A 10000-nucleotide genomic window follows, 5' to 3' on the forward strand; every position below is an offset into this window, starting at 1 on the left:
ATATATATATATATATATACACACATATATATGTGTATATATATATATATATATATATATATATATATATATATATATATATATATATGTATATGTGAGTGAGTATATATATATATATATATATATATATATATATATATATATATATATATATATATATATATATATATATATATATATATATATATATATATATATATATATATATATATATATATATATATATGTATATACATATATATATATATATATATATATATATATATATATATATATATATATATAACACACAAACAGAAGCCCTAGCTGAATACATGAACATCCCCTTCATTAAATATTTTCTTTTCAGCGGAATTCAAAACCAGAACTCTTCGTTTTTCCCGGAAAAAACAGACATCCAAATAGAAGTCCTACTGCCGTTACGTTGTTCGTGAGGAATCTTTCATACAAGAACGTATTCGGCGAAGAATGTAATTTTTTTTTTTTTTTTCGTTTATAGAAAAGAAAAGCATAATCATAAATCATGTGTAAATGCCTCTTTTCTGCCTTTTGGGTCGAACACTGATCCTTGCGAAGACTTTGTATTCTTTAGATACGACAACTTTATGACTACAACCAAGTCTAGCTTGAAGGAATAACTTTACAGACATGTTACATAATTCTCGGCGCCAAAGTCTGAGCTACTGCAGACAGTTTTTTTTTTTTTTATGTTTTGTCACTCATTTATTAATTTTATTCTTAATACATTTGCTGAACACAGCTAATAGAGAATCCACATGGCTCCAGTTATCCATATTTTTTATTGCGATTCTGTATCTCAATTGCGTTCAGCAAAGTATGTCTTATATTTTAATCACATCTAACTGAAGGATATGTTAATGATATCTTAGGTGAATGACGACGAAATCAATATATTCTGTTTTCCTTTTGATTTCACATTTACAATGAGCAGTGTTTTTAAACGTTTTATGAATGTTCTACTAAATATTTTAAAGGCAAGAGTTTTCGGTATTAATAAAATCACGAAAAAAAGTTGAATGTGGGAGCAAAACCCTCTTGAAAGTTGTGATTTTAGTTCCCAGTGTTAAAAAAATCACATTTTCGAATCTATATATATCGGCTATATTTGTGTGTGTATACGGTATATACTGTATATATATATATATATATATATATATATATATATATATATATATATATATATATATATATATATATATATATATATATATATATATACAAACATATATATATTTATATATATATATATATATATATATATTATATATATATATATATATATATATATATATATATATATATATATATATATATATATATATATATATATATATATATATATATATATATATATATATATATATAAATTTCTGACTCACGTCAGGATCAGGCAGGTCTCAGAAGTGGAAAGCAAGGCATTACCCACTGGGCCATACAAGTCTAAAGAAGTTGGAACCTGAGAGCAACTGCACCCAAGGAATTACCTGGGCAAGCTAACTGCTTGCATACCAGTGATTTTCCCCAACTTCCCGACTCAGCAATGACCCAATAGACAACATTTCATTCCGAATTATCCCTTCTGAGTGAATAAGATAGAAATCATCAACACACAATCACGTGGAACGAAATAAATTTCTGACTCACGTGGGGATCGAACCCAGGTCTCTCAAAGTGGAAAGCAAGGGCGTTACCTACTGGGCCATACAAGTCTAAAAGAAGTTGGAACCTGAGAGCAACTGCAAAAGGAATTACCTGGGCAAGCTAACTGCTTGCATACCAGCAGTTTTCACAACTTCGACTCGTAATGGCCCAATAGACAACATTTCATTCGAATTATCCCTTCTGAGTGAATAAGATGAAATCATCAACACACAATCACGTGTGGAACGAAATAAATTTCTGACTCGTCGGGATCGACCCAGGTCTCTCAAGTGGAAAGCAAGGGCGTTACCCACTGGGCCATACAAGTCTAAAAAGTTGGAACCTGAGAGCAACTGCACCCAAGGAATTACCTGGGCAAGCTAACTGCTTGCATACCAGGAAGTTTTCCCCAACTTCCCGACTCAGCAATGACCCAATAGACAACATTTCATTCAATTATCCCTTCTGAGTGAATAAGATAGAAATCATCAACACACAATCACGTGTGGAACAGAAATAAATTTCTGACTCACGTCAGGATCGAACCCAGGTCTCAAGTGGAAAGCAAGGGCGTTACCCGCTGGGCCATACAAGTCTAAAGAGTTGGAACCTGAGAGCAAGCTGCGGAATTACCTGGGCAAGCTAACTGCTTGCATACCATGAGTTTTTCCCCAACTACCCGACTCAGCAATGACCCAATAGACAACATTTCATTCGAATTATCCCTTCTTGAGTGAATAAAAGATAGAAATCATCAACACACAATCACGTGTGGAACGAAATAAATTTCTGACTCACGTCGGGATCGAACCCAGGTCTCTCAAGTGAAAGCAAGGGCGTTACCACTGGGGCCATACAAGTCTAAAAGAAGTTGGAACCTGAGAGCAACTGCACCAAGGAATTACCTGGGCAAGCTAACTGCTTGCATACCAGAAGTTTTTCCCCAACTTCCCCGACTCAGCAATGACCCAATAGACAACATTTCATTCGAATTATCCTTCTGAGTGAATAAGATAGAAATCATCAACACACAATCACGTGGAACAGAAATAAATTTCTGACTCACGTCGATCGAACCCAGGTCTCTCAAGTGAGCAGGGCGTTACCCACTGGGCCATACAAGTCTAAAAGAAGTTGGAACCTGAGAGCAACTGCACCCAAGGAATTACCTGGGCAAGCTAACTGCTTGCATACCTTTAGACTTGTTGGCCCAGTGGGTAACGCCCTTTCTTTCCACTTGAGAGACCTGGGTTCGATCCCCGACGTGAGTCAGAAATTTATTTCGTTCCACACGTGATTGTGTGTTGATGATTTCATCTTATTCACTCAGAAGGGATAATTGAATGAAATGTTGTCTATTGGGTCATTGCTGAGTCGGGAAGTTGGGGAAAACTGCTGGTATGCAAGCAGTTAGCTTGCCCAGGTAATTCCTTGGGTGCAGTTGCTCTCAGGTTCCAACTTCTTTAGACTTGTATGGCCCAGTGGGTAACGCCCTTGCTTTCCACTCTGAGAGACCTGTTCGATCCCGACGTGAGTCAGAAATTTATTTCTGTTCCACACGTGATTGTGTGTTGATGATTTCTATCTTATTCACTCAGAAGGGATAATTCGAATGAAATGTTGTCTATTGGGTCATTGCTGAGTCGGGAAGTTGGGAAAACTTGCTGGTATGCAAGCAGTTAGCTTGCCCAGGTAATTCCTTTGGGTGCAGTTGCTCAGGTTCCAACTTTTTTTAGACTTGTATGGCCCAGTGGGTAACGCCCTGCTTTCCACTTGAGAGACCTGGTTCGATCCCGACGTGAGTCAGAAATTTATTTCTGTTCCACACGTGATTGTGTGTTGATGATTTCTATCTTATTCACTCAGAAGGATAATTCGAATGAAATGTTGTCTATTGGTCATTGCTGAGTCGGGAAGTTGGGGAAAACTCACTGGTATGCAAGCAGTTAGCTTGCCCAGGTAATTCCTTGGGTGCAGTTGTTCTCAGGTTCCAACTTTTTTAGACTTGTATGGCCCAGTGGGTAACGCCCTTGCTTTCCACTTGAGAGACCTGTTCGATCCCGACGTGAGTCAGAAATTTATTTCTGTTCCACACGTGATTGTGTGTTGATGATTTCTATCTTATTCACTCAGAAGGGATAATTCGAATGAAATGTTGTCTATTGGGTCATTGCTGAGTCGGGGAAGTTGGGGAAAACTGCTGGTATGCAAGCAGTTAGCTTGCCCAGGTAATTCCTGGGTGCAGTTGCTCAGGTTCCAACTTCTTTTAGACTTGTATGGCCCAGTGGGTAACGCCAATGCTTTCCACTTGAGAGACCTGGGTTCGATCCTGACGAGTCAGAAATTTATTTCTGTTCCACACGTGATTGTGTGTTGATGATTTCATCTTATTCACTCAGAAGGGATAATTCGAATGAAATGTTGTCTATTGGGTCATTGCTGAGTCGGGAAGTTGGGGAAAATCGCTGGTATGCAAGCAGTTAGCTTGCCCAGGTAATTCCTTGCAGTTGCAGTTGCTCTCAGGTTCCAACTTTTAGACTTGTATGGCCCAGTGGGTAACGCCCCTTGCTTTCCACTTGAGAGACCTGGGTTCGATCCCGACGTGAGTCAGAAATTTATTTCTGTTCCACACGTGATTGTGTGTTGATGATTTCTATCTTATTCACTCCAGAAGGGATAATTCGAATGAAATGTTGTCTATTGGGTCATTGCTGAGTCGGGAAGTTGGGGAAAATCGCTGGTATGCAAGCAGTTAGCTTGCCCAGGTAATTCCTTTTGGGTGCAGTTGCTCTCAGGTTCCAACTTCTTTTAGACTTGTATGGCCCAGTGGGTAACGCCCTTGCTTTCCACTTGAGAGACCTGGGTTCGATCCCGACGTGAGTCAGAAATTTATTTCTGTTCCACACATGATTGTGTGTTGATGATTTCTATCTTATTCACTCAGAAGGGATAATTCGAATGAAATGTTGTCTATTGGGTCATTGCTGAGTCGGGAAGTTGGGGAAAACTGCTGGTATGCAAGCAGTTAGCTTGCCCAGGTAATTCCTTGGGTGCAGTTGCTCTCAGGTTCCAACTTCTTTTAGACTTGTATGGCCCAGTGGGTAACGCCCTTGCTTTCCACTTGAGAGACCTGGGTTCGATCCCGACGTGAGTCAGAAATTTATTTCTGTTCCACACGTGATTGTGTGTTGATGATTTCTATCTTATTCACTCAGAAGGGATAATTCGAATGAAATGTTGTCTATTGGGTCATTGCTGAGTCGGGAAGTTGGGGAAAACTCGCTGGTATGCAAGCAGTTAGCTTGCCCAGGTAATTCCTTGGTGCAGTTGCTCTCAGGTTCCAACTTCTTTTAGACTTGTATGGCCCAGTGGGTAACGCCCTTGCTTTCCACTTGAGAGACCTGGGTTCGATCCCGACGTGAGTCAGAAATTTATTTCTGTTCCACACGTGATTGTGTGTTGATGATTTCTATCTTATTCACTCAGAAGGGATAATTCGAATGAAATGTTGTCTATTGGGTCATTGCTGAGTCGGGAAGTTGGGGAAAACTCGCTGGTATGCAAGCAGTTAGCTTGCCCAGGTAATTCCTTGGTGCAGTTGCTCTCAGGTTCCAACTTCTTTTAGACTTGTATGGCCCAGTGGGTAACGCCCTTGCTTTCCACTTGAGAGACCTGGGTTCGATCCCGACGTGAGTCAGAAATTTATTTCTGTTCCACACGTGATTGTGTGTTGATGATTTCTATCTTATTCACCCAGAAGGGATAATTCGAATGAAATGTTGTCTATTGGGTCATTGCTGAGTCGGGAAGTTGGGGAAAACTCGCTGGTATGCAAGCAGTTAGCTTGCCCAGGTAATTCCTTGGGTGCAGTTGCTCTCAGGTTCCAACTTCTTTTAGACTTGTATGGCCCAGTGGGTAACGCCCTTGCTTTCCACTTGAGAGACCTGGGTTCGATCCCGACGTGAGTCAGAAATTTATTTCTGTTCCACACGTGATTGTGTGTTGATGATTTCTATCTTATTCACTCAGAAGGGATAATTCGAATGAAATGTTGTCTATTGGGTCATTGCTGAGTCGGGAAGTTGGGGAAAACTCGCTGGTATGCAAGCAGTTAGCTTGCCCAGGTAATTCCTTGGGTGCAGTTGCTCTCAGGTTCCAACTTCTTTTAGACTTGTATGGCCCAGTGGGTAACGCCCTTGCTTTCCACTTGAGAGACCTGGGTTCGATCCCGACGTGAGTCAGAAATTTATTTCTGTTCCACACGTGATTGTGTGTTGATGATTTCTATCTTATTCACTCAGAAGGGATAATTCGAATGAAATGTTGTCTATTGGGTCATTGCTGAGTCGGGAAGTTGGGGAAACTCGCTGGTATGCAAGCAGTTAGCTTGCCCAGGTAATTCCTTGGGTGCAGTTGCTCTCAGGTTCCAAACTTTTAGACTTGTATGGCCCAGTGGGTAACGCCCTTGCTTTCCACTTGAGAGACCTGGGTTCGATCCCGACGTGAGTCAGAAATTTATTTCTGTTCCACACGTGATTGTGTGTTGATGATTTCTATATATATATATATATATATATATATATATATATTATATATATATATATATATATATATATATATATATATATATATATATATATATATATATATATATATATATATATATATATATATATATATACATATATATATCTGGACAGAAAAAAAGTAAAACGAAAGATACACTATCATGTTAAGACAACAGAACTGTTCTTGCTCTTAATGGATAGAGTTGAATATAAGAGAAAGATAACCAGCTGCAATGACAATGTATCCATTCCATATTTACGATAAGGAAATGGAAGAAGTCATTCGACAAGAAAATAAAACAGATCAGGGAGGCTGCAATATGACAGTCATCTCTATAAGCACAACTTGACTTACAAATAACGAAGTTTGACTTCCAAGTAACGAAGTTTGACTTACAAATAACGAAGTCTGACTTACAAGTAACGAAGTTTGGCTTACAAATAACGAAGTTTGACTTACAAGTAACGAACTTTGACTTACAAATAACGAAATTTGACTTACAGATAACGAAGTTTGACTTACAAATAACGAAGTTTGATTTACAAATGAAGAAGTTTGACTTACAAATAATGAAGTTTGACTTACAAATAACGAAGTTTGATTTGCAAATAAAAAAGTTTGACTAACAAATAACGAAATTTGACTTACAAATAACGAAGTTTGATTTGCAAATAAAGAAATTTGACTTACAGATAACGAATTTGACTTACAAATAACGTCCTGTATAGTAGCCGATTCTCCACACGTCAGGAAGTCGTTATAGAAACTGACCATGACGATCCCCTCGTTCGCTGCCTGTATAGAAACGAAGGATACTCAAGAGGTCATTGTCTGTTTTTATAGGAGATAAATATAAGACTAGTGGGAATGGCTTGCTGATCGAGAGCATATCCTCTGTTCATGAGGAGGTACTCGTGAACACACGTACACACTCCTCACGCTTATATATATATATATATATATATATATATATATATATATATATATATATATATATATATATATATATATATATATATATATATATATATATATATATATATATTATATATATGTGTAATATAAATATTATTGTAACTGATGTAATAAAAATTATCTAGTCTATTTACATTAAGTCGTCAGTATCCTAAATGAATACAATAGAAAAAAGAAATAAACATAACTAATACACAATTTCCTTGCTACGGGCGATCTACATTAGAACCATGACCAATCACAATATTTGTTTAAATGATTATAGAAAAAGAAATAAAGATTTTATAATCGTTGTAGAAAGATTGAAACAATAATAATGTTAATCTATCAGCAACCATTACAACATACATAGCTGTTGCAAATATAGTAATGTGATAATATATTAATCTCCAAAAGTGAACACCGTAACAAGAGTGTTCCAACAATGACTCACTAGTGAGCTAAGGATGTCATCCGGGACGTTTCTCTCAATATGGCATAACGAGCGGGCCGCCGAATGGGAGAAGATAATAGGAGCCCTGGATGTTTTCAGGACGTCCCTGGCTGTCCTTGCAGATGAATGGGACACGTCGATCATCATCCCGAGGCGATTCATCTCCAAGATCATCTCCTGGAGGGAATAAAAAGTGTGTCGCCATGAATCAGGGGGACAGCGCAAAAGGTTTAAGAGTCCATGTGCTACCTACTTGAATAGCGGTCATAGCCATTGTTCTTGTCAGTTTTTTTCTTACGTTCAGTCATGCGCGATTTTTTTTTTTTTTTTTTTTTTTTTTGGCCTGTTGCTGTTTTGGGCTGGTATATTAATGGTCTTTATAACGAATAGAAATTCACATAAATTAGTCATTTTTTTAGGTATTCCAAAGAGCACTAGGATTGAAATAAAATAGGAAATGTTATTTAGGTTGAATATCTGCGTCTATGCAATACCAAGATTTAAACGCCACATTATGTATTTTATTCATGTAAATTATTATCGTCACAGATTCCTTTAGAAAACCCAAACTTCCCGCTGTTTGTGAACATAAGCATAATGGCTCACATTATTAGGTTAACTAAGTTAATCACGTAAGTTTGAGTAACAATGCCAATCACATTGGCATTAGTGCTTAATAACTGGAAACCGTCTATGGTCAAATAAATATTAAATCTCTCTCTCTCTCTCTCTCTCTCTCTCTCTCTCTCTCTCTCTCTCTCTCTCTCTCTCTCTCTCTCTCTCTCTCTTACACGCATACACACACAAACAAACACACACATATATACACTTGTATATTGATATGTTTTTCTGTGTGTGGGGGTGTGTGTGTACGTGTGTGCGTATTGTGGGTGTGTGTGTGTGTCTGTGCTATTGTGAGTTTAGCCACAATGGCTTCTTAGTTTTTTTTCGTGTAAGCTCTTCACTGCAACCTTGATTATGAGTGGCAGCTCCAACCATCTTGTTCGGAAGGACAATGAAATACACTTCATACTTACATACGTATGTCACAATTACATTAATTTAACTACAAGTGGAGTATACCCATCCTCACCATCTAGACGTTAGGAGGTCTTTTGAGCGATTATTTTGTGATGAAATTGAAGCCTCCTAACCCTTTTCCCTTCGGGTGCGACCCACGAGAGTTGAACAATATTTACGGTTTTTCCATTATGGTTGACCATCCTTCTTTCCAATATGTCCCTAAATCAATCCAGCTGCCTCTCATATTGATTATAAGCAATTTCATGCCAAGTATTTCCTTTTATCCAGATTGCCACATTTAATTACATCTGTTTAGACCTGATAACGTACTTTTAGATGCATTGTTTGATTACTTCTACATTTGTACAGAAGAGGAGAAAACCTTGATCATGTTGTAAGAGGATTTTGTCATATTTTAGTGCAGTATGCTTATCATTTTACGTTCTCTTGATTAACATTTAATTTCCGTTTCTTACTGGTATTCATTTTCCTTCACCCGTTTTAATCATGTCATTGCGTGGCATTGATATCTTGCACAATGTATCATATCCTTGAAATTGCTAGTGTTCTCATTCTTATATAGCTTGAATATTACAAATGTAATATTTCTTCTTTACCTTTGAACACTCATTTTTCATGCAGTTACGTGATACTTATTTTTCGTACCAAAGGGAAAATCATATTTTCATTCCTGTCACGTAACTGTACGCAGAAATATTTATTCTCTTACCTTACCATAAGGAGTCAGACCACGAGCATTCGGAGGCTGGGATAATCGTTCGGAGCATTCTGCCCTGCAGAATAAAAAAATATTTTGTGTCAGTATGAATTATCGACGTCAACAATCACTCAACAAAACAGTCGATTAAATGGCATAAATAAAAGTTAGATATTTTAATTTTGTATTGGTATATGATCTGTCAAATGAAATGGATTCAGTCATTTTATGTTTTGATAAGATCATTGCATGGATGAACCACCCACTGTTCAGTAAACATTTTTATGATTGTATGAAAAATCGTACATTGTTGAAAATGTAATAACAGACTGTAAATGATTTTTATTGCATATAGTAGAGATGCACCTTGCATGAATGAATTATTCAATGTTTTCATTCCAGACTGATTCACAATAAAAAAAAAGCGAAAATATTTACTTTCAATCTGTTGAGCAGAAGATTAACTTAGGATTTTCACGATCAGGAAATACGTAACAATTATGCTTTCCCACTCGTAAAGGAGTTTTTATCTACCATTTTTGGGGGGGTGGGGTTGGGGGGCGGGCGCCCACTGAAAGATGAGAACTTCAAATCCACTAAGCAGAAAATGGAATGGTAAT

The 10000-nt window shown here is 37.3% G+C and overlaps 1 protein-coding gene and 1 long non-coding RNA gene across 6 annotated transcripts in view; one reads left to right on the forward strand and one right to left on the reverse strand.

Annotated features, from left to right (window-relative positions):
* LOC136842659 (uncharacterized) overlaps window positions 1-10000 on the forward strand; it is a 542312-nt gene that overhangs the window by 260809 nt on the left and 271503 nt on the right. The gene's annotated exons all lie outside the window — the stretch shown is intronic.
* The window catches only part of LOC136842658 (dipeptidase 1-like), an 88415-nt gene that overhangs the window by 6112 nt on the left and 72303 nt on the right, over window positions 1-10000 (reverse strand). Inside the window, exons 6-8 of the mRNA XM_067110287.1 lie at window positions 9393-9456; window positions 7640-7816; window positions 6942-7026 (exon numbers count right to left, since the gene is read on the reverse strand). Coding sequence (XP_066966388.1) covers window positions 6942-7026; window positions 7640-7816; window positions 9393-9456 — 326 coding nt within the window. The remainder of the gene's footprint in view (window positions 1-6941; window positions 7027-7639; window positions 7817-9392; window positions 9457-10000) is intronic.

The sequence above is a fragment of the Macrobrachium rosenbergii genome, chromosome 10 (genome assembly GCF_040412425.1).
Source record: "Macrobrachium rosenbergii isolate ZJJX-2024 chromosome 10, ASM4041242v1, whole genome shotgun sequence".
Classification (NCBI taxonomy): Eukaryota; Metazoa; Arthropoda; class Malacostraca; order Decapoda; family Palaemonidae; genus Macrobrachium; species Macrobrachium rosenbergii.